Source organism: Herpailurus yagouaroundi, unplaced genomic scaffold (assembly GCF_014898765.1).
Source record: "Herpailurus yagouaroundi ecotype Mexico unplaced genomic scaffold, PumYag 77, whole genome shotgun sequence".
Classification (NCBI taxonomy): domain Eukaryota; kingdom Metazoa; phylum Chordata; class Mammalia; order Carnivora; family Felidae; genus Herpailurus; species Herpailurus yagouaroundi.
In genome coordinates, this window is record NW_024412388.1 from 14,299,852 (window position 1) to 14,323,968 (window position 24,117).

At 45.9% G+C, this 24,117-nt stretch overlaps 1 protein-coding gene and 1 long non-coding RNA gene across 3 annotated transcripts in view; both read left to right on the top strand.

Annotated features, from left to right (window-relative positions):
- The first annotated feature begins 56 nt into the window (after positions 1 to 56).
- On the top strand, positions 57 to 923 carry LOC121022186 (uncharacterized). The gene is made up of 2 exons (XR_005786853.1): positions 57 to 234; positions 475 to 923. It is a non-coding gene; the product is annotated as an uncharacterized LOC121022186 (long non-coding RNA).
- Positions 924 to 16,107: 15,184 nt separating this feature from the next.
- The window catches only part of MICOS10 (mitochondrial contact site and cristae organizing system subunit 10), a 34,621-nt gene continuing 26,611 nt past the window's right edge, over positions 16,108 to 24,117 (top strand). The window contains exon 1 of one of the 2 annotated variants that reach the window (XM_040463158.1): positions 16,108 to 16,285. In XM_040463158.1, the coding sequence (XP_040319092.1) occupies positions 16,222 to 16,285 (64 nt within the window). In that variant the 5' untranslated portion in view covers positions 16,108 to 16,221. The remainder of the gene's footprint in view (positions 16,286 to 24,117) is intronic. The other variant, XM_040463166.1, reaches the window with a different exon arrangement.

Genomic DNA, 24,117 nt, shown 5'->3' on the forward strand with positions numbered 1-24,117 from the left:
AGCTCTGAAATCCCATTTTACTTTGTTTCCTAAAGCCACTTTCAGTATCGACGGACATAGGTTACGTTCCTCTGTGAAGTTGGCATGCAAGAAGCTTTGGGAGGGGGTGTGATGGGGATGCTCTCAGGAACGATACCTGTAAACGAGTGAGAGAAGCAGCATCGCACAGAGGGAGAAGCCGAATAGCGACCAAGTAGCTCTGAAGCTCCCAAAAGAACCGCAGGGAATTCTGAGGTGGATTTTCTTTTTAAAATTTTTTTTTTTAAGTTTATTTATTTTTTTGGGACAGAGAGAGACAGAGCATGAATGGGGGAGGGGCAGAGAGAGAGGGAGACACAGAATCGGAAACAGGCTCCAGGCTCTGAGCCATCAGCCCAGAGCCCGACGCGGGGCTCGAACTCCCGGACCGCGAGATCGTGACCTGGCTGAAGTCGGACGCTTAACCGACTGCGCCACCCAGGCGCCCCATCTGAGGTGGATTTTCAGAGTTGTCTGATCGAAGCAAGGGGGGTAGGCATTTATTCTCCCTCCTGGACCGGTCATTCACGCGAGATGCCTTCTGGGAGGGCACTTGATCCTGGGTGAGGCACGCCTCTTTGGCTGAGCTGGGGCAGTGAGGGCCTTGGCTAAGGATTGCAGGATCTGCGGGGACACCACAGCATCCTCTACAGAGACTCTTTCTCGGACGGGTATGCAGGTATCCCACGCACATGTTACGTATTAGATATTGTGAATATCTTTTTTTCAGCCCGTCATCCGTCTGTTAGCTCTCAGTGTCATTTGTTGAGCAGACTCTCTTAATTATGATGTGACCAAATTAATAGATTTCCCTCCTTACTGATTTGTCCTCATTCCTTAGGTCGTGAAGATATCCTCCTACATTATGTTTTTTCAAAAAATATATTTTTACTTTCAAAATTGGATCTTTAGTCCTTCCAGAGTCCACTTTATTTTGTTTTTATTTTTTTCTTAAAGTTTATTTATTTTGAGAGAGAGAGAGAGCTGAGGAGGGGCAGAGAGAGAGAGAGAGAGAGAGAGAAGTAGAGAGAGAGAATCCTAAGCAGGCTCCATGCTGTCAGTGCAGAGCCGGAGGCAGGACTCGAACGCACAAACCATGAGATCATGACCTGAGCAGAAATCAAGAGTTGGGGGCTTAACCGACGGAGCCACCCAGGCGCCCCAGGAGCCCACTTTAAAGGTGGGTGTGATGTAGGCATCCGATTTTCTTCCTTTTTCCTCTGTATCATGAAACAATTCTCATTTTCTTCATCTCTTTGCCCTCTGCTCTCACCACTGTCTCAAGATGCCACATCTGAAGAGAATCATTGACCTCTTAATACTCTTCTTCCGAGGGCACTGGTAATGAGCACCGGGTGTGGTATGTAAGTGATGAATCACTGACTGCTGCTCCTGAAACCAATATTGCGCTGTGTGTTAACTAACTAAAATTTAAACTAAAAAAAAAAAAAGAAAAGAAAAGAAAGAAAGAAATTTCAGTACTTCCAGGGGAGTGACTTTCCGACTGGTAGGTCCAGCCCTGGCCTCTCTTGTCAATGCCAGTGACAAAGTTCAAACGGAACACTGGGCATTTTTAGTATGTCCCGATTCAAATTAATCTTACCCGTCAAAGACATTTTATGTGACTCACCTATATTTTCTACATTTCCAGACCGTCCAACATTCTAGCACAGTATCTTCTCCCAACTAGGGGCTCAACCTACATTTATTCAAAGAATGGGAGCCTCTGTTATGTTTAGTCACATTAAAAGCCAAAGTCAATTATTTTTATTCAAAAGATCCGAGTGACATAAATTTCAGAGGCAAGTTCAGCCACGAGTCAGCTTATCTTCCTCCCGTCTTGCGGTGTCCCTCTCTCTGAGATAGAGTAGGGAAGGAACAAAAGATTTGGCATCGGCCAGAGCCACAGCCACTATGCCCTACTGGCAAGATCTTAGTTTTGGAGTCAGAGAGAGCCTGCGTTGAAATTCTACACCCTCCCCTGCTTCCCTTATCTGTAAAAGTGGGTAGGTAAGAAGGCTCAGGCCAGATGGCTCTTAGAAGAATAAAAGAAGCAACACACTGAGAGTGCTTTGCACCCAAAAGATGCTAAAGACAATTGTGAGATCCCTTTTCCTTCTCTCTTCTTGTATCCCTCTCCTGCGTTTGGCTTCAAGATGAAGACAGAAGTATCTGAGCTCTCAGGACGAATGGTCCCTATCTGAGCATCCTGCATCACCAAAAGGGAAAGTCGGACTGCAATTCTCATTAATCTACACGACCTGCTGGGACGCCTGGCTGGCTCAGTTGGTGGAGCATGCGACTCTTGATCTCGGGGTTGTGAGTTCGAGCCCCACGTTGGGTGTAGAGGTTACTTAAATAAACCTTAAAAAAAAAAATCTATACAACCTTCCCCCTGCATCCGTAAAGCAGGTTGAGGGAACTACACCTGCCCCCAATTTACAGATCAAGAATTGGAAGTGTCAGGTACCATCCCCGGAGCATCAAACGAGCACTTTACAGTTTATAACAGCTCAGCCCTCAGGCTCTCGAGGAGGAAGCTCGCTCGGAAATTTTCAGATGGGCCGCGGAGGAGATAACGTCCAATTGTCCATCCACCGTGATCCTTTCCGGTGATGTGGGCAGCGTATTCAAGCTGGGGCAAGTTCCACTCACCAGAAGCATCCCCCATTTGTCTCGGGAATCCTTCCAGGCCACCTCCTTGGTTTTCCACCCTGCTACTCTTTGTTCATAAATTTCTCAGTCCTCAACTTTCTTTGTTTTGGCTCCATACTATGGCTCCCATGATCCACCCGCCTCTGGGCTGGATGGTCCTCTGGGCTTGACTCACTCTCCCGGCTCTCAGCAACCACACGGATCCGAGTCGTTGCTCGGTCTTTGTGCTGCAATCTCCCACACTGCTCCCACCAGTGAGAAGCAGCCCATCTGTCAGAGCTGCTGGATGCGCCCCGCCCCTCACCAGGACCACAGGGGTCACGGTGGCTGCCAGTTTCAAGATGGCAGGGTAAGGGCATCTCTGCCCGCCCCCCCCCCCCCCCATCGTTAAAAAGCACTCCAAAACAGGATATGAAAACAAAAGTATTGTTTATTAAACCAGGAGAAAACAGCAGCCCCTGATCACACAGGGATCAGGAAAGAAGAAAGAGCCAAGCACCCCACGAAGGGCCAGGCATCCATGTAGACATCAGAGCATTCTCCCAGAAATACCAGACTAGACTGGGAAGACAGAGGGTTCCTCTTCTGCATTTCTTTGTCCGCGGAGCTTAGCATAGGACTAATCAAACGCAAGGGGAACGGTTAGAAATGGTTTTCCTATGTTGCTAAGTGGAGCTGCCTTTATTTCTCTCAGAGACAGGGCCCCTCCACACCCAGATGCCCAAGAAGAAAACCATGAGCCATAATACCCTGGCCTTGATATTTAGCATTTCGTTGCTTCAAATATTGTTACAAATTCTGCTCTTTCATTAGCTCAGTCTTGGTCTTTCATTATTTTCACATGAACTCGGTTCCTACGGCAGTCGGGACTTGATCATTACATTTAGCTCTTTGCCAGTATGAGTAAGGAACCAGGTAACAGCCCTGACATTTAATATTTAATTGTTTTTGATCAGCATTAATTAGTCGCAGATGCACACCAGATTCCCATTGAATTAAATACCCTTGGGAACATATTGCGGGCTCAGGGACTCTAACCACATCAAAAAGTAAACGTTCAACTTTAGAAGTTGGGCCCTGGAGACCCAGGCATCCATGGAGAAGAAATTCCAGATGTCTCGCATTCTAACCTCCTCCTTCCAGCCCCGTGGAGTCTAAAACCTCAGGGTTCTGCGGGGGGGACTTCCAGGCCACATCCTCTGTCTACACCACCAGTTTCACCCTTTTGGCTGAGTCATTCCCATCTGCCTACCGACACGAGGACGCTCTCTGACCCTAAACACCTGCTCTGGACGCCACCGCCTCTCACGCTATTACCCCTTTCCTCTAATCCTCCGTAGAGAAGAGCTCGTTGAAAAGGTTGTGTACGCTTACATTTCCAACGCGTCTCCTCCTGGTCAAGCCCACTGTCTTCGGTCTTTGGCTCCGACCCCTCCAAGGAAACTGTCCTTGTCAAGGTAACCAAAAGAACCACCCTTGGTGCAAAATCCAATAGTCGGGTCTTCGTCTCCCTTCAACCAGGTCCTTCACATTCTCTTTCTTGATGCATTTTTTTTTCCCCTTCATTTGGCTTCCAGGAAACCATTCCTGTTGGATTGCCTCCCACCCACGGGCATTCCTTCTGATTCTTGTTCACGGATTCAACCTCCTCTCCTGAGCCTCTGAATGTTACAGCGCTGTGGGCTCAGCGCTCAGTCTTCCTTTCTCCTCTGACGATGCTCGTTCCTTAGGTGATCTCAGAGAAGCACACACATGCATCGAAGCCCCCATTTTTATCTCCAGCACCGACCTCTCCCTTGCTTTCTCTGCATTTCCACTTGAATGTTGGCTGAGCCTCGGTGCCTTAGAAATCAGAGACTGAGGGGGCACCCGCGTGGCTTACTTGGTTGAGCCTCCAGCTTCAGCTCAGGTCATGATCTCGTGGTTCGTGACTTTGAGCCCGTGTCAGGCTCCGTGCCGACAGCTCGGAGCTTGGAGCCTGCTTTGGATTCTGTGTCTCTATCTCTCTCTGCCCCTCCCATGCTCACGCTCTCTGTCTCTGTCTCTCTCAAAAATAAATAAACATCGAAAGAATTAAAAAAAAGAAATCAGGCCACACTCACACTTGGGCCCGCTCTACAGGAGAAGCGTAATCCCAGGGCGGAGAGAGAGGGAAAAGGGAAATGAGGCAGGGAAGGAGGGAAGGCAAACACAAGGCAGTGTGTTATCTAGCCAGCCACATGTTCACAAGAGAACACGGCTAGTGGCTCAGTCACACGGGAACATTTCCAGAGAGGCTGGGTGTGTGTGTGTGTGTGTGTGTGTGTGTGTTGGGAGGGACCACAGCACCTCAGTGCTGCCTCTCAGGAAGGAGGTTTATTTCTGGCCGGCAGAAGGAAAAAGAATCCTTCTGTTGGCTCCTTCTTATCTCTCGTCCCTCAGTGATAAAAGCTTCCCCCTGCACTTGTGGGTTGTGGTGCCGGCCTTTGTGGACTCTTTTGGATGCCGGCTCTCTCAGCCCTGGTTTAGAAATTATTTTAGGCTTTGAAGTGTTTGGAGGAGCTATAGCCTCAGTGTCTGGACATGTGGGCCCCGTGGGGGGTGCTTATGCAGGTCCTGGTACAGCAGGCGTGATGGAGACGAGCTGGAGCCCGGTCCTTGCACCGGGAGAGACTGGGGCAGCAGTCTCAGCAGGAGGCCACTAGCCGTGGTGGCCACGTCCTTTGAGTGTGCAGTCAAGGGGGGTGGGGAGGATGAGGGTGGGAGAAATATGGGGCAGCACATGAACTGGGTCTCCTAGGCAGTCCAAACTTAAGCTAGCCACAACCGAATTCCTGTACCTGTTCCTCCACACAAAATCCTTTTTCCTGTTTTGGTGTGTGTGTGTGTGTGTGTGTGTGTGTGTGTGAGCTTTGATTCCTCTCTTTCCACTTGCTCACTCCCAAAATCTTACAACCCTCCCTAAGTCCTCTTTCTTTTTTCCTCCAACCCACATTCCATCTATTAGCAAATCCTCTCAGCTCTACCTTCAAAATATACCCGGAAGTCTCCTTTCCCATAATTCTTAGATGATCGCAGCTCTCAGCTTCTGTCTTTGTCCCAACATTCTGTTCTGAACACAGCGGTAAGAGTGATGCTTTTCAAACACAAGTGAGATGGTTACTCCTCCCCTCAAGCCTTTAATGTCTTCCTGTCTCACTCAGAGTAAAACCAGGCTTTGCCATGGCCTACGAGGTTCTGGGCTGTCTGCTTAAAAAAAAATTTTTTTTAACGTTTATTTATTTTTGAGACAGAGAGAGACAGAGCATGAACAGGGGAGGGGCAGAGAGAGAGGGAGACACCGAATCTGAAACAGGCTCCAGGCTCTGAGCTGTCAGCACAGAGCCCGACGCAGGGCTCGAACTCACGGACCGTGAGATCATGACCTGAGCCGAAGTCGGACGCTTAACCGACCAAGCCACCCAGGTGCCCCCGGGATGTCTGCTTCTACCACACCTCCAATTTTATCTCCTGTTTGCATACTCTGTTCCAGCCACACTGTGTCTTTGCAGGACCAAGCAGACTCCTACACCAGGGCCTTTGTACTTGTTCCTCTCTGTGCCTACAAGACTCTCTCCCCGTTATCTGTGTGGCTTCCTTCCTCAGTCCTTCAGAGACTCTAACCTTGTGTTCCACTACTTCTCAGCTGGAGAAGGCTCCATGGAGGAAGGGGCTGAAGGATGGGAAAGATAGGAAAGCAGGAAGGAAGAAATGGTCCCTTCAGGAGCTTGGTGGAAAGCCCAAAGCATTTGCAGGGATAGTTTGGCCAACAAGGAGAGCTTATATATGGGAGAAAGGCCCATGAAAAGAAAGAATTGAAGGGGGAACCGTTTTTGAAAGGCTTTGAGCGCTAAGTAAAGGAGAGAGTTGTTTATTCTATAGGCAAAGTCATCCAACTGACGGATTTTTCAAGTTTCCATTGAAAAATCTCTTCCAACTGGGACCTCTGAGTCATTGTCTGCTCTGGTGGTATAAACATAGCCACGAAGGAAGCAAGAGAAACCAGCATTGACAAAGGCACAACAAAGCTGAGAAAAATATGTATTCCTGAGAAGAATCTCCTGGGCCCATTCAGGAGGTTGATAGGAGAAGCTAGTCTTCCCCAGAACCACTGTTTGAGAGCTTACATATCCCATGATTGGCAACTGAGGGTTGGAAATGGGATTTCAAAACCAACCCAATAGGGAGAACACGGGAAGCTTGGTGTCCTCTCTGGGTGCTCTTGGGTCAGGCCTACCTGACTCAACCACTTGGCTCTCTTGACAACCAGTGTTGTAAGGTCAAGGAGGTCAGCGACTGTGGGTACCACTGCCCTCTGCTGGAGGGACTGGAGTCCTCCTCAAGACCTGTACTTGGAGCCAAGTCAATGGTTCTTAACTTTCTTTGGATCCTGGGTCCCTTTGAGAATATGAGGAAAGCTATGGACTTAGAGAAAACAAGATATGACCTCGTACATGAAGACTTGCGTAGAGTTACAAGGATTTGTAGAAAGACCCTCTGAAACCCATCCATCAACCCTCCTGGTAAAAGTATAACTTTTCTTTTTCTTATTTATGTATTCATTTAGATTGTTTTAAATTAAAGCATAGTTGACATACAGTGTTACATTAGTTTCAGGCGTACAACAGAGTGATTTGACAAGTCTATATGCTATGGTATCTATGCTCACCGGAAGTGTGACCACCTGTCACCATACAGTGCTATGACAATATCATTGACTAAATTTCCTGCGCTCTGCCCTTTATTCTTGTGATTTACTCATTCCATAACTGGAACTCTGCCTCTCCCATTCCCTTCATTCATTTTGCCCGTCCCCCCAACCCCTGCGCTCTGGCCACCACCAGTTTGTTCTCTGCACACATGGGTCTGTTTCTGCTTTTTTGTTTGTTTGTTTGTTCATTGTTTTGTTTAGATTCCACACATAAGTCTAATCATAGGGCATTTGTCTTTCCCTGACGTATTTCGCTTCGCGTAATACTCTCTAGTTCCATCCATGTTGTTTCAATGGCAAGATCTCATTCTTTTTTGGGACTGAGTCATATCCCATTGTATAAATACATCACATCTTCTTTATCCACTCATCTGTGGATGGACACTTGAGTTTCTTCTATGCGTTGGCTCTTGCAAATATGCTACAATAAACATAGGGGTGCATATATCTTTTCAAATTAGTGTTTCTGTTTTCTTTGGGTAAATACCCAGTAGCAGACTGACTAGATCATATGGTATTTCGATTTTTAATTTAAAAAAATTATTTTTATTTACTTTTACAGAGAGAGAAAGAGAACACGAGTGGGGGAGGGGCAGAGAGCGAGGGAGAGAGAGAATCCCAAGCAGGCTCTGTGCTGTCAGCAGAACTGGGCTCAGCAGAGCCCGATGTGGGGCTTGAACTCATAAACCCTCGAGATCATGACCTGAGCCAAAGTTGGATGCTCAACTGACTGAGCGACCCAGGTGCCCCTCTATTTTTAATTTTTTAAGGAACCTCCATCCTGTTTTTTTCAGTGGCTATACTGACTTACATTCCCATAAAGGTGTAACATTAGAAGCAGAAGCAGACAGACCTAAGTGCCAGGTCAGGGCTAAGACACCCCACCTTTGGCTGTGAGTCAGAAGAGAAATAAAGAGGAGGTTACCCAACATATTTTCTGCCGAGAATGCCTTTTCCCTTCCTTGGATCCCATATTCAGAAATATTTTCTCTACCAAACGAGTTGTGTTGACTAAGAAATCCCACATTTTTTATTAACCAAATGGAACAGACAAGTGATAGCTGGTAACCTCATCGTGGCTGAGTGCATCTAATCCAGACAAAAATCAAAGCTAATTTGATATTAAGTTAGCCAGGGGAGCTGTCCTATGGACAAATCCATGGGTTTGGTTGGCCCTTGAGATATCAACACTCGAGCTATAACGATTATGTGTAGCACCAACTGTTATTCTCAAGCTCGCACACTTAAATCCAAACGAATTCAGTGATGGTATCTGTCTCCAATTCACACTCTCTCACAAGTCCCTTTCCACGCCCCTTGAGCGTGTACCTTCAAATGCAGGTAAATGCACCTTTCAATGTATTTTTCCAAGCATTCCCTTAGACTCCAACTTTCTCCGAGGTTAATCCAAACACCTACTGACTGCAAAGCTATACTTGGGGCTCCTGAGTGGCTCAGTCGATTAAGCATCCGACTTCGGCTCAGGTCATGATCTCGCGGTCTGTGGGTTCGAGCCCTGCGTCGGGCTCTGTGCTGACAGCTCAGAGCCTGGAGCCTGTTTCAGATTCTGTGTCTCCCTCTTTCTCTGCCCCTCCCCTGTTCATGCTCTCTCTCTCTCTCTCTCTCTCTCTGTCTCAAAAATAAATAAATGTTAAAAAAGAAATTAAAAAAAAAAAAGCTACACTTAAGTCTGTTCTGGTTGTTACTCTTGAGCCAGGTCCCACCCAAGACCCTCTGGCCTCCAAGGCAGGGCTATGTGAGGGCACAGAGCATCAATTAAGCACCACTTAGTACCTGGTGTGGCTAGTGCTAGAGATGTAAAAAAGGGAAAAAACATCATTCCTGCTCCTCCTCCATTATTTCAAGAAATATTAATTAAATGCCTTCAATGTTATCAGACACTATGTGACGCACTAGGGATATAGTGACAATGAAATCCCTGCTTTCGTGGAACTTAAGGTCTGGTGGGACAAATAGGGCAGGGGAGGGAGAGGAGAGGAGTAAATGAACAAAGAAGATGTTTGCAATTTTTAAAAATGTAAATTTGTTTATTTTGGGGAGAGACAGAGACAGTGCAAGTGGGGGAGAGGCAGAGAGAGAGAATCCCAAGCAGGCTCTGCACTGCCGGCACGGAGCCCGATGTGGGGCTTGAAACCCACAAAAACATGAGATCATGACTGAGCCGAAGCCAGGAGTTGGAGACGCTTAACCAACTGAGCCACCCAGGCACCCCGTCGTTTGCAAGTTTTGATATGCACTAGAAAGGAAACAGAGAGGGTGATGGGGCCAGAGAGTGAATGGAGGCAAAGCAAGGATCTCTCATGGGATTAGCAGCCAGGGTCCTGGTAGGAAACATGGGGTACGCTCACAGTGGGACACGGAGGGGAGTTTAATACCTTGGAATTAGTAACAGCGGGAGCCATTACCAGCATTATGTCCACCAACAAAAGGAAGAAGGGAGAGCTGATGGGGGGGCCCATTTGGTGAGAGCTGCCACATGTATGTACACAACGACCAATCAGTGGCAGCGTAGACTGGGATCCAGCTCGCGACTTCCAGCGGCATAGACTGGGAGCCAGCTCGTGATTTCCTGTCTAGTGCGTTCCCCGTGAGCTTAGTTTCTCGCAGTTACCGTAACAAAGTATCTCAGACTGGGTGGCTTAAAACAACAGCACTTTATTCTCAGTGCTAGAGGCTAGAAGTCCAAAATCAAGGTGTCTGCAGGGTTGGCTTCTTCTTGGTGGCTCAGAGGGAGAAGATTCCATGCCTGTCTTCCAGTTTCCAGTGATGGCTAGCAGTCCTTGGCGTCCCTTGGCTTGCTGCCACATAAGTCCAATCTCTGCCTTCATCATCACTCGGCCATCGTCCCCGTGTCTGTTTGTGTCCGTATTTCTTCTCCTCTTTTCTTGTTTTTAATGTTTATTTATTTCTGAGAGAGAGAGAGAGAGAGAGAGAGAGAAAGAGAGCGCAAGTGTGGGAGAGGCCGAGAGACAGAGGGAGACACAGAATCCGAAGCAGGCTCCAGGCTCTGAGCTGTCAGCACAGAGCCTGATGCGGGGGCTGGAACCCATGAACTTCGAGATCATGGCCTGAGCTGAAGTCAGATGCTTAACTGACTGAGCCACCTAGTCAGCCGCATATTTCTTCTCCTCTTATGAGGACACTAGTCATTTTGGATTTAGGGTTCCCTTTATGATCTAATCTTAACTAGTAACATCTTCAGTGACCCTATTTCCAAATAAGGTTGTATCCTGAGGTTTCAGGAAGGACATGAATTTGGGGGGACGGTACAGTACACCTGCTTCTTTCTTCTTTTTCTTTTTTAAAAAGTTTATTTAAAACTTTAAAACTAAAAGCTGCCTGACCTGGGGCTCAAACACATGAACCATGAGATCATGACCTGAGCCCAAACCAAGAGTTGGATGCTTAATGGCCCGAGCCACTGGGACACCCCACCTGCTTCTTTGCAAAGCATTAAGTTTGCAAAATGTCTTTGTCATCTTCTCCTCTTTCTGGGACCCTTTCATGCCGTTTGAACCCCCCACTCCTGCTATAGTATGTGTTCAGAACACATGATTGAGTAGCTTCATCACTTGAAGAAGCAAGGATTGTCCCAGTGAGATGTCGCTGCACACCTACAAGATGGGCAACAATTTTAGAGTGTAATCACAAATCAACTTTTGGGGAGGATGGAAACCGGTGCGATCACTTTGGGATAAAGGTGTCAGTGTCTCATAAAGCTGGAGATAAGCACACTCTAGTGCCTTCCTTGGTTACATGTGCTACAAAAATATGACAGTGCGCATCAGGACACATGTGCAAGAATAAGATGCTTTTTTGGTAATAATCCCCAAGTGGAAACAACTAACTATCCATGGAGCTGCTTTTGCTGTATCTCAAAGGGGTTGGACTATCGTGTTTTCCGTAGAATATAATGGAATACTGTATAGTAATGAATCAATTATGTACACACAACACAGATGAATCTCAGGGCACCTGGGTGGCTCAGTTGGTTGGGCGTCCGACTTCGGCTCAGGTCATGATCTCGCGGTCCGTGAGTAATGAATCAATTATGTACACACAACACAGATGAATCTCAGGGCACCTGGGTGGCTCAGTTGGTTGGGCGTCCGACTTCGGCTCAGGTCATGATCTCGCGGTCCGTGAGTTTGAGCCCCGCGTGGGGCTCTGGGCTGACAGCTCAGAGCCTGGAGCCTGTTTCGGATTCTGTGTCTCCCTTTCTCTCTGACCCTCCCCTGCTCATGCTCTGTCTCTCTCTGTCCCCAAAATAAATAAACGTTAAAAAAAAAAACACACAGATGAATCTTAAAGCATACTAATGAACAAAAGAAGCCAATACCATAAAGCAAGATTCCGTTTATATCAAGTTCCAAACTAGGCAAAATTAAACCGTGTGTTTTAAGGATGTAGGATCAGATGACAACACTTAAAGAAAAGCAAGGTAATGAATGACGTACAAGTGAGGATAGTCCTATGCTTGCAGGGAGGTAAGGGATGTGATCTGGCAAAGGGCTCACCCAGGAGTTGGCTTCTGAGGTGCTAGAATGTTCCTTTTACAACAGTTTATTTGTTACATGGCATTTATGCTTTCAGCACTTTTCTGTGTGCTTGTTACATTCCACACAAACACATGTAAAATATGGGGGAAGAGCTCCTGGGCTTTGGAACTAGACAAAGAAGCTACTTAGTAGCTGTGCTGTTGAGCTCTGGACACATCACCTTTTAAAGGGGCAAAACCAACCCCTCTTGGAGAGGGGAGACTTGAAACAAAAGCGTGTGAATCTCCTTGTAAGAAAGTTCACTTTTAATTACAGGGGAATTGAAAAAAAACCTACTGGAATCTAAAAAGGACCTTTATTTATGCAGGTGCTGTGCTGTAAAATATTCTAATCCGCGTTGTTAATGAAGCTGGATTTACAACCTAGTAAACTAAACAAAGAGCTTATGTTTAGTTGAGAAACCAGTTGAGGGTGAAATCTAGTGTGCCTAAGTGACAGTTTTCACTTTTTTTATTTGTCTTCTATTCAGTGTAAAAAGATGCTGACTCTCTTGCTGTGAAATCACTTTATTCTAAGACACTGTCTTTACCCATCTGAAGTACAAACTTCATCTTTGGGAAACTTGTTTCATATGGTTGGGAGGAGTCCTAGCCGAGTGCCCGTTAGGAACCAAGCACTTGTAGTTTGTAGTTATTAAAACATTTTGTCATGACGTTGTTACCCTTTGAAGACCTCCTTACTTTGTGTTTGTGAAACAAGATGTTGTTCCAGGATCATCTCATATTTTCCCTGCTCCAGCCCTGGAGTCTTAGTCAGTTTTCTAAGGAGTCCTAGGTCCCTTAAGTACAGAATGGTATTTATTTGTTTGTTTGTTTGTTTGTTTTCCCAAGCAGGCTCTGTACTGTCAGTGCAGAGCCTGAAGTGGGGCTCGAACCCATGAACGAAGAGCTCATGATCTGAGCCGAAATCCAGAGCATGATGCTTAACTGACTGAGCCACCCAGGTGCCCCGAGAATGGTATTTAGAAGCCAAGAGCTTGGCTTGCTTATTGCTACTGATGTGTGTTGTTGCTTTTAGGCTCTCTCAGCAGACAAGATCAGGAAACACACACACACACACACACACACACACACACACACACATTTATATCTTTCTCTATTAAATTAAACATGAGTTCATTCTGACACATTCAATTCTAATCCAATAGCAAAGAGTTCTTGCAAGGGTTATCCTGTTCCATGTTTGTACCCCCCTTCTCCAGCATTGGGAAATTTATTTTTTTTTAATGTTTATTTATTTATTTTGGGAGAGAGGGGGGGTGGGACAGAGAGAGAATCCCAGCAGGCTCCTCACGGTCAGCTCAGAGCCCGATGCGGGACTCCATCTCACGGACTGTGAGATCACGACCTGAGCTGAAACCAAGAGTTGGACATTTAACTGACTGAGCCACCTAGGCTCATTTCACCCAGGGAATCTACTTTTAATCATTTCAAATATGCTTGCTTATAATGAATGTATTGCTTTTTAAAAAAATATGTATGTTCCACACTTGTATTGGTCTTTGTTCTCCAAGAGCTATAAAAACTCCAGACTTTTTATTTATTTTATTCATTCAACCAACATGTATTTATCAAGCAAATGTGTCAGATAATGTTCTAGGGGTGGGGCTACAGCAGTGAACGAAATATTGTGTTGGTAAAGGAACCGTGGAAAGAGAGAGTAATGGATAGAAGGCTAGGAAACAGCAAAGCTGGGATCTGAACTCAGACAGCCTGACTCCAGAATTCAGGCTATACCATCTGCCTCTGATTGCTTTTGTAAGTTGCTCTCTGCCTTCTACAAAAGTTTACAACTCTCTTGAATCCAATAAAAATGCCTCTGTCAGTTTCTAAATGTACACAATGCACAGCCTTGTGAATCTCCCACATTTCTTCTCTGAGACTCAGTTTCCAAATTTGGGAAAATGAAAGTAGTCATTTCGACCTGCTGTGAGGATAAATGAAATTATATGAGATGCCTGGTGCTATTTGTGACAGATCATAGGTATTTAGTGAAGTTAATTTTTTTTTCTTTTTTTTAAAAAAAATTTTTTTTTCTTTTTCAACGTTTTTATTTATTTTTGGGACAGAGAGAGACAGAGCATGAACGGGGGAGGGGCAGAGAGAGAGGGAGACACAGAATCGGAAACAGGCTCCAGGCTCCGAGCCATCAGCCCAGAGCCCGACGCGGGGCTCGAACTCACGGACCGCGAGATCGTGACCTGGCTGAAGTCGGCCGCTTAACCGACTGCGCCACCCAGGCGCCCTTTTTTTTTTTTTTTTTTTCTTTTTCAACACGAATGCTATACTATAAAATTTCCCCGGAACAGAGAGGGTTTTTTGGTTTTGTTTTTTATTGTTTGTTTGTTTGGTTAACTAGGCTCCATACCCAATGTTGGGACCTGAACTCATGATCCTGAGATCAAGACTTGTAGGCTTGATTGACTGAGCCAGCCAGGTGCCGCAAGAGTTTTTTACTCTAATTCATTCAATCAATCAGTCATTCATTTATACATTTATTCATTCTTACATCCATTCAAAAAGCATTTATTGAGAATGCAATATATATCAGGCCCTCTGCTAGGCATTGTGGATACAGAAATGACACAGCCCTCTTTCCCAAAGAGCTCACAGTCAAGAGATAAACAAAGAATTGCAACACAATCTGATATGTAGCTCGGATGAGAGTTAGAGAAGTGGTCATGGAGGAAGGCTTCCTGAAGGAAGGGGCTTTGTCACAGCAAGGACTGGTACAGCAGTTCTGCTGTTAAAGTTGCCAAGAATAAATGAATAAATTAATGGGTGAATGAATTCAATTCAGTTTACCAAGCACTTCATAGAAGATCCTACTGCCCATGGCATTGTGCTCTGAACAGGGAGTGTGCAGATGGAGAGGGGCAGCTCAGGCCCTTAATGAGCTTCTAGTTTTACTGGCAGACACAAACATCTATAAAGAGATGTTTTGGGGCACCTGGGTGGCTCAGTCAGTGAAGTGTCCCACTCTTCATTTTGGCTCAGGTCATGATCTCACAGTTCGTGGCATTGAGCCCCGAGTGGGGCTCCATGCTGACAGCTGCAGTCTGTTTGGGATTCATTCTCTCTCTCTCTCTCCCTCTGCCCCTCCCCAGCTTGCACTCCTTCTCAAAATAAACTCAAAAAAAAAAAAAAAAAAAAGAGAGAGAGAGAGAGAGAGAGAGAAAGGATGTTTCAATAGCATGTAGAGAATTCTATAGGGTAGGCAAGCTGCTTTGATAATAAGAAAACAGAGGGAGTTCTAAGCTCTATTAGTAGATGAAGGGTGACTCTAAGGTTTTAATGTAGGCTTCCTAGAATGAACTTCTTGAGTCTTGGATATATTCAGCAGGTGAATAGATGTCATTGACAGCTTCGAATCAGAGGACTAATATGGTCAAATTTGTATTTGTGGTAGGATGGGGGGTGCAAAAGGGAAAGAAAGTCTAAAACCAACGACACCAGCAAGGAGGCTGAATTATGAAAAGGAGGCTTGTGGTGGACGTTTGATCCGGAAACAGAATTTGACAGTGGTTGCAATTCTCAGGGAGAGTATGTAGACATTAAGGTTGACGGATGTGCTTCTTGGAACCAACACTCTTTAAGCAGCTGGCAGAGAAGAAGCTGGAAGGACACCTAAAGAGGAGAGTCCGGAGCAGAACCTGGGAGTCCGAATGAATAAGGAGAAGACGCAGACAAGGAGGACCAGGAAGGAGGGCGCAGTTGTGCCCAGTGCTGTATAGAGAAAGGTTCCAAAGCATCCGTTCGATCTGGCCTAGGTGACCTATGCCAGAACAGTCTCCGTGTTAGTGGTGCAGGCGGGACTCCCACTGCAATAAACAGTGAATGAAGGAGTAGAAAAAGTGAATGAAGAAACCAAGCGCTGTGCCCTCACTTGCCCTGGGAAATTCCAGGGCCGACGTCGGGAGCTGGTGCGGAGGAAGGGCCTTCCCGACAGGGCTCGGGATGCAGCCTGGGAAGCCTGTCAGCCTCCCAGCCCTCAGGTAGGCGCGGCTCCAAGGTCAGGGTCACCTCGGGCCTCCAGGCAACCCGTCACCTTGACGACCAAGTGGAAAAAAAAAAAAAAACCAACCCGGAAGGGGCGGAAGCATTCAGGTTATCTCGCGATATGTGGCAGGCCGGAGCCGGCCTTCCGGGCCTGGAGGCCGAGGCCGGCTCTCGCGAGACTTGCCTGGAATCGAAGCGCGGGGCCCGACCTTAAGGAAAGTGGGAGCTGCGGGTGGGGAACATGTCGGACTCTGAGCTCGGCAGGAAGTGGGACCGGTGCATGGCGGATGCGGTCGTGAAGATAGGTGAGAAGCCTCTCGCCCCTGCAGGCCCCTCCCGGAGCGGAGCGGCCGGCTCCAGGCCCCGCTGACCAGGAGAGCGGGAGGGAAGCCCCTGGGGAGGTCAGGCCGACCGGCCTGGTCCAGCCCCTCCGGCCAAGGCGAGCTGCCCGAGCCGGGCGGGGGGTCACTCGGGCGGCGGGGTCCCCGGCCGCAGGACCCTGGGCGTCCGCGCGAGGTGGGAGGGGAGGAGTCTCAGCCCCGAGGGAATAGGGGACGGTCGGGCTGGCAGGTGGCAGGAGAGGTGCCGAGCTCATCGAGTAAAAAGCGGTCTGCAGGGCACAACCTCTTGCCAGAGGCTGGAAATTCTCCTCGGGGGCCGCATCTCCCGCACAGGGAGTGGAGCCGGGTCAGGGTCACAATGCTGTCCTGCCGAGACAAGTGTCTTCTAAAGAAGGTCATGGGGAGCGTTTTATAGACACCGACAGGCCCTCACGGGAGTTGCTGTCATTCCCGAGTTGTATTTATTTGATTATCTGATTTATTGGCATCAGAGTAATCTGCGCCCTGAAATTGGAGACATAGTGATCTGGAATGAGAATAGCCCAGGGAAATAAGAGATTGGACACTTCTTGGTTCTCCATGTAACTACGCGGAGCCTGTTAACATGTGCTCAGTGACGACACAGATTATGAAGTCACTGCATGGAGGGGAGGGGAAAGACGGAAGCTAATTTATTGAGCGTGTACTAAGTGCCAGGCACTGCGCTCGGTGCGCAACTTAATACATTATCTCACACCGGTAGTGAAACGGGGAGGCAGGTGAATGAATTGGTCCAGGGTCTAATAAATGACGAAGTTTCTAATAAGTAGCAAAGTTGGAAACTTAACTCAGGTTTTCTGGCTTCAAGCCCCATGCTCGCTCTTTGATACTAATTCTTATTATCCAGATTTGATATTTTTGTATGGAAAATTTAAGAGGATTTAAGATTGTGCCCATTGAATGAAAATGTTGAAAGAGATTTAAGATGGTAAGCACCATGAGAACAGAGATGCTTTCTGGTTTATTCATTGCTGTATCTCCTGCCCCTTTCTAGGTTTTCCAGTGCTTAATAAAAATTGTTGAGAATAAGTTAATAAGTGGAGTACTACTTACTAGATCAAAGCTGTCACTTCACCCTTGAATTTACTTACCAGCTGTGTGATTTGGGGCAAGTTGTTTAACCCTCTCGCCCTCTTGTTTCCTCATTTGTAAATGGACAATAGTAATTATTACTATCTCACAGAGTTATTTAAATTTTTTTTTAATGTTTATTTATTTTTGAGATAGAGACAGAGCATGAATGGGGGAGGGTCAGAGAGAGGGAGACACAGAATCTGAAACAGGCTCCAGGCTCTGAGCTGTCAGCACAGAGCCCGACGCGGGGCTCGAACTCATGGACCGGGAGATCATGACCTGAGCCGAAGTCGACTGCCCAACCGACTGAGCCACCCAGGCGCCCCTCACAGAGTTATTAAGACTGCGAGTTAGTCTAAGTAAAGGCTTGAGTACGAACCACTGAAGAATGAGTTATTCTGTAAGTGAGCCAAGAAATACAGTTTTTGTGATTGTAAACAGCTCACATTTAGGGGCGAAGATGTAACCGTGGGTATCATATGGCCACAATACAGGAGGTGCGTGGGTAGCTCAGTGGGTTACGTGTCCAATTCTTGATCTCAGCTCAGGTGATGATCTCCCAGTTCCTGGGATCCAGCCCTGAGTTGGGCTCTGTGCAGACAGCATGGAGCCTGCTTGGAATTCTCTCTCTCCCTCTCTCTCTGCCCCTCCCCAGCTTAGACGCGTGCTCTCTCTCTCTCTCTCTCTTCCTCTAAATAAATAAATAAATAAATAAATAAATAAATAAATAAGAACCAAGCCACAGGAAGTATTACACAGTATGATGGCAGTAGTTAAGAGGGGGAGGCAGACAGCTGAGTTGGAAATTACCAACTCTCGCCCTTCACCCCCATCCTCTACTTTTGTAGCTTTGGGTAGGCTCGCTTCCTTCACTATGAAATGGAGATTAAAAAAAAAAAAAAACAAACCCAAAACAGATTTACCTAAAAGGATTAGGAAGATTGAAGGATAGTGAAGTAATAAGATACTTAGCCCGGTGCCTGGCACTTCCACAGTCAGCAGACGGTAGTCGTAATCACTGTTGGTATTGATATTGTTGTGCTGCTCAGGATCACCTGAGGCAGTGAGTAGCGTCACTGTCATTCATGAGGTGGGACACTGGGGGTGGGGTGGGGGATACAGGGGTGAAACAGTTAAATGGGGGCACAGTGATACACGATTACAGATAAAAGTTAAAATGAGTGACTCAGGCTCCTTCTGCTGTAGAGCTGTTATAAAGCAAGTAAGTGCCGTGATGGGCTGAGGTCATCCAGCGAGAGTTTGCAAGGAAAATGGGCTTTCACCTGACCTTTGGAGAATGACCTGGACTTGGATAGGCTGGGAGGGTGGGGGAATTTGAACAGAGGCCCAGTTGAACTTTTGTAGAGCAGGACACTGAAGCGTGGAGAGGTTAAGAAGCTAGGTGTGGAGGAGCAGGGGTTAGAACGCAGCTATTCTGAAGTCAGCATCCCTCCTCCCTGAAGAAGGGTGGTTTAGGTGGAGTCAGAATTGTGCAATGTCTTAGAGAAATTCCGCTTTGTCTTAAAGGCTTTTGAGTTGCCTTTGGCTTTTTCACATGCATTCTGCATATTCCACACAGGCTGTCTTAAAAATCTTGTTACTTTCTGCCTCTAGGGCTCATTAGTTCTAGGTTGGTGTAGAATCATGGGATGGTTTTAAGCAACAAATATTTACTGGGTTCCGGGCCAGTCAGTGGGCAAATGGAGAAGCAGAAGGCATTTCATTTGCCTTGGTATGATTGTTCTGGCAGTGTTTTATAAAGAACAGATCAGGAGTTGAGGAAGCCGACGGTACTGTGAGTGTGGAGCAGTGAACGCCTGCACTGTTAGACCAGAAAGCAATGAGTATATTTGAGCAACTTCAGACTTTGTTCCCCATTTAGAAGATGGAGACAGTAATTCCCACCTCCTCTAGGCTAGAACAGTGCCAGATTTGTAGTAGGAACCCAGTAAATGCTGTTTTCTTCACCTTTCTCTCCAAATGGTTAACTTTGCCTTATTCCATTTCTTGCAAAGAGGACTCCAAGGTTAGAATGTGGTTAAGGGGTGATTCATTGATCAGAACTTGGAAGTAAAAAGTAACAAGACTCATAACTGATCACGGGGGTGGCAGGAGAGAGACCAATGAGAGCAAAGATCGTGATTTTGGTTGCTTTTCTGCTTACATGGTTGAATTGTTTGAGAATGATCATGCAGTTGAGAAGGAGGCTTTAATTTTGCAGAAGAAACTGAGTTCAGATCTGCAGGGCACAGTCCCTTTAGCAGGGGGACTTAGAGAAAGGGCGTAAGAGGGATGAAGCACCAAAGCACTTGGGGAGGCTTTAGTCTGAGAGATCTTTGAGACGGTGCAGATGCACACACTCTGTCGTGAGTGTCGGTTCCTATTCCCGTAGGCAGTGAGGTTATGGAACTCTAAACCTCTTTGGCTGCTTGCTTCCTGGTCCTGCAGAACAGAGGTGGAGACTCAGAGCGGCGGCCTGCGGTAAGATAGGTTTTATAGCAGATGCAGGCAGGGAAGAAGGGCCAACAGTGGGCTTTCAGCTGGATCTTGGTTCTGTCATGCTCTGGCTTGACCGAGACGGAAGGGAAGCCAGGGTGAATGGACAGCTCCCTTTGTGAGCTCTTCTCTGGCTGCCTTAGACCTCAAGTGTTTTGTTCTCTTCTCACTGGTTTGCTAAAGAATGAGTATTTTCATTGCTCGTGTTTAGCTTAGAGGTAATACGTCTGAGTTAAAGAGCACATAAGCTTGTACTTTAGACAGTTTTTAAAACAAAACAAAACAAGCAAACAAAAAAAAACCCCAAACTGCCCTTCAAGGATCTCTTACTCTGAAGCTTGGGCAGTGCCTCAACAGAAAAGTCTCCTATGATTTCGTCCTGTAGGAAGAGCTATATTTACTTACGATTACCTTTCCCCTACCCTTCGCAGTTCCCTGTTAATTTTGGTTTTAAAATATCTATTTTGTGTGCGCGGTAGGATAGGTGGTTTCTAATATGGTTTGACCTAATATATTGAACCCATGAATCAAACAAAACAAAACAAAACAAAACACATGCTTCCCTGTAATAGGCACAATAGGCCATTGTTCCTGACACATCTGTTTCTCTCTTTCAGCTCTTGTTCCTTTCTTTTCCTTTCTCCCCCTCACATTTTTACCCTTCTCTTTGGCCTCTGTTCTTATTCCTGCCACTCATATGCATTGCCTAGTTCCTCCATAAAGTTTGAAATTAATGTATCTTTTTTTTTTAAATAAACTTGTTCGCATTGAATAAGTGCCCTGTTTGTTCTCCTTCACAGCACTGATTTTTCTTAATAGCACATATCACCATCTGAAATTTGCGATTTGTTTCTTTACTTGAATGTGAACTCATGAGACTCAGAGACCTTTTTTTTGTTCACTGTTGATCCCCTAACCCCTGGCCTAGAGGAGGCATACAATAATTACTGTTAAATGAATGACATGTATTGCTGAGAATATTTGCTCCTCCTCAGTGTGTTTATTAACTGAATGAATTAGCATTTAAATTAAAAAGCCGGAGTAGATTTCACGTGAATTTCTGCCAGTTCACATCTTTGATCATGTGTCCCTGTGGTCTTGGGACTTTTACCAACTTTTTATTTCATCTGGGGATATAAATGATTGTCAGTAGATCTTAATAATAAACTAGTATTAGAGATGCCTGGGAGTAGTCAGCAAAGAAACATGAGGCAGAGAGCACTTTTGTATTTGAACAAGTAGAGGGTGATGTTGGTTTAAGTCGTAGTGCCAAAGCCTTATTGCAGGAAATTAAAAAGGAGTGAAGAATATTACATTTTATGAATGGCATGTTCCATTCGGTTTTTGTGTGTGTGTGTGTGTGTTTTTTAAGTTTATTTCTTTATTTTGAGAGAGACAGAGCTCAAGCTGGGGCAAGGGCAGAGAGAGAGGGAGAATCTTAAGCAGGCTGCGGTGGTCAGCACAGAGCCCAGTGTGGGGCTTGAACCCATGAAACTGTGAGATCATGACCTGAGCCAAAATCAAGAGTCGGATGCCCAACTGACTGAGCCACCCAGGTGGCCCATATTCCGTTAGTTTTTATATAAATGCATCGTTAATGGTTTTTTGCTAATTTTATGGATTTATTGTGTGTTTTTTTTTTAAGTTTATTTATTTTGAGAGAGAGAGAGAGGGAGAGAGAATATCCCAAGCAGGCTCTGTGCTGTCAGCGCAGAGCCCATCTCAGGGCTCGATCCTATGAACTGCAAGATCATGACCTGAGCTGAAACCAAGAGTCAGACGCTTCATAGACTGAGCCACCCAGGCGCCCCTTATGGATATATTTTTAAGTTTTATCAGATTTCTTGAATGCTCTGGTTTTCTTTCTCCACTCTGTTCACGGGCTGTGGTGTACGTACTGAGTAATTTGTCTTGTGTGTACCCACATGAATAAATCACACATTCTTGTTAACAAGAATAGAAAGCATTGTGTCCTGCCGAAATAGAGGGCTTAGAAGCTCTGAGACAAGCTGGTGCCCTCAGCTTGTGCTCGTCACTCTGGACTGGATGGGCAGTTGTATGTTTTGTTTCCCTGGGAAAATAAGATTCCAGATGAGAAAATCCCAGCTATGAGACTTAGGGAGGTACTTCCCTGTGACTTGAGAATTTCTAAGCCCTGCAAGTGTGGGTCATGGAAGCACTGCCACTGCCCCCAGAGCCTTGTTATAATTCACTCAAGTGCTAGGTCTGTGCCAGGCTATGACCTCACACCAAGCTGATGTCTGTGTGAGTGGCCAGGGTTGCAGATTTGCCTGAGGAAGCTTTGAGGAACATCTGATTCTGGTACTTCCCGGGTTCACATGGGGGTCCTGGCATCCCTAGTGTGACTTGAAAAGTTCTAAAATTGACTGTATCCCTTTTCCCCACGTTTCGTTCCCACGGTGAGGCCAGAGTATGGAATATCTAGTCTTCTAACCTGTGAATTGGTGGGGAGATCTCAAAGAGATCTTAGTTTTCTTAGTAGCAAGGAAATTGCAAGCACCCTTAGAATGTATTCCATTCAGTGGACTATGGGGGCATTCGCATTCGTGTACTTTTCCTTTCCTTGATTTGTTTTCATTAGAAATAAATATACCAAAAAACAAAACAAAACAACAAAAAAAAGAAAACAATATACTAAGGGGTGTGCACCTGGCTCAGTCAGTAAAGTGTGTGACTCTTGATCTCAGGGGCCTGAGTTTGAGCCCCACGTTGGGTGTAGAATTTACTTGAAGGAAGGAAGGAAGGAAGGAAGGAAGGAAGGAAGGAAGGAAGAAGGGAAGGAAGAAGGAAGGAAGGAAGGAAGGAAGGAAGGAAGGAAGAAAGAAAGAAAGAAAGAAAGAAAGAAAGAAAGAAAGAAAGAAAGAGAGAGAAAGAAAGAAACAAGTAAGTACCTATCTGTGCCTCAGTTTCTTCATCTATAGAATGGTAGTACCTTCCTCAGAGGGTTGTTATGAGTAAGGATAAAATGAAATACTCTCTATAGAGCCGATTAAGATATTACCTGTATTTAAAAAATATTAGCTCCAAGCATGTAAATGAAGGATAGCAGTCATAAGTTAAAATAGGTAACACGTTTGCTTTTATTTTGCTATTGTGGGTAGTACTGAAGCCTAATGATCAGTATTGCAGCTTATATATATACTAGCAATCATTTATGTATATGTCCCCAAACAATTTCATACCAGGCCTTGTGGAAAGCCTGGGGGGTGAAGTGCACAGGTGGTAGGCACTGGCCTTACCCTGGCTCACCTTCTGGAAGAAGGAGTTCCATCTTGGAGAATATGTTGGCATTTAGTAGGTGGACCGGGTGGACAGTTGTATTCTAGGCCTTGGAAACTGTCCAGGCGGTGTCCCAGAGGACAGAGAGGCTTTGACTTCTTCAGGGAATGATGATAATGGCTACCGTTTATTGGACACTGTGCCAGATTCCGGCATCTTACGTTACATTTTACATACATTATCTCAATTCTTTAAAAAAAAGTTTTGTTTTTTAATGTTTATTTTAGGGAGATGGAGAGAGAGAGACAGAGACAGAGACGGAGACAGAGCATGAGCCGGGGAGGGGCAGAGAGAGGGGGAGACAGAATCCGAAGCAGGCTCCGGGCTCCTAGCTGTCAGCATAGAGCCCGATGCGGGGCTCGAACTCCTGAATCGTGAGATCATGACCTGAACCAAAGTCGGACACTTAACGGACTGAGCCACTCAGGTGCCCCTATCTCATTTAATTCTTATACCCTTATGGGTACTCTCCCCTTTTCTCCCCATTTTTTTTATTGCGATGAAATATACCATCTGAGCCATTTAAAATGTATAATTAAGTGATATTCAATACATTCATAATGTTGTGCGGTTATTGCCACCATCCATCTCCATAACTCTTCATTTTGTAAAACTGTAACTCCTTTTACCCATTTAACAACAACTCCCTCCAGCCCCTGGCAACCTCCATTCTTTCTGTCTCTGATTTTGTCTACTCTAAGTACTTCATATACATCGAATCATACAGCCCTTGTCTTTTTGAGACTGGTCTCTTTCACTTTGTGTGATGCCCTCAAGGTTCATCCGTGTTGTAGGATATATCAGAATTTCCTTCCTTTTTAGGTCCGAATAAGATTCCACTGTGTGTGTGTGTGTGTGTGTGTGTGTGTGTGTGTGTGTGTGTGTGT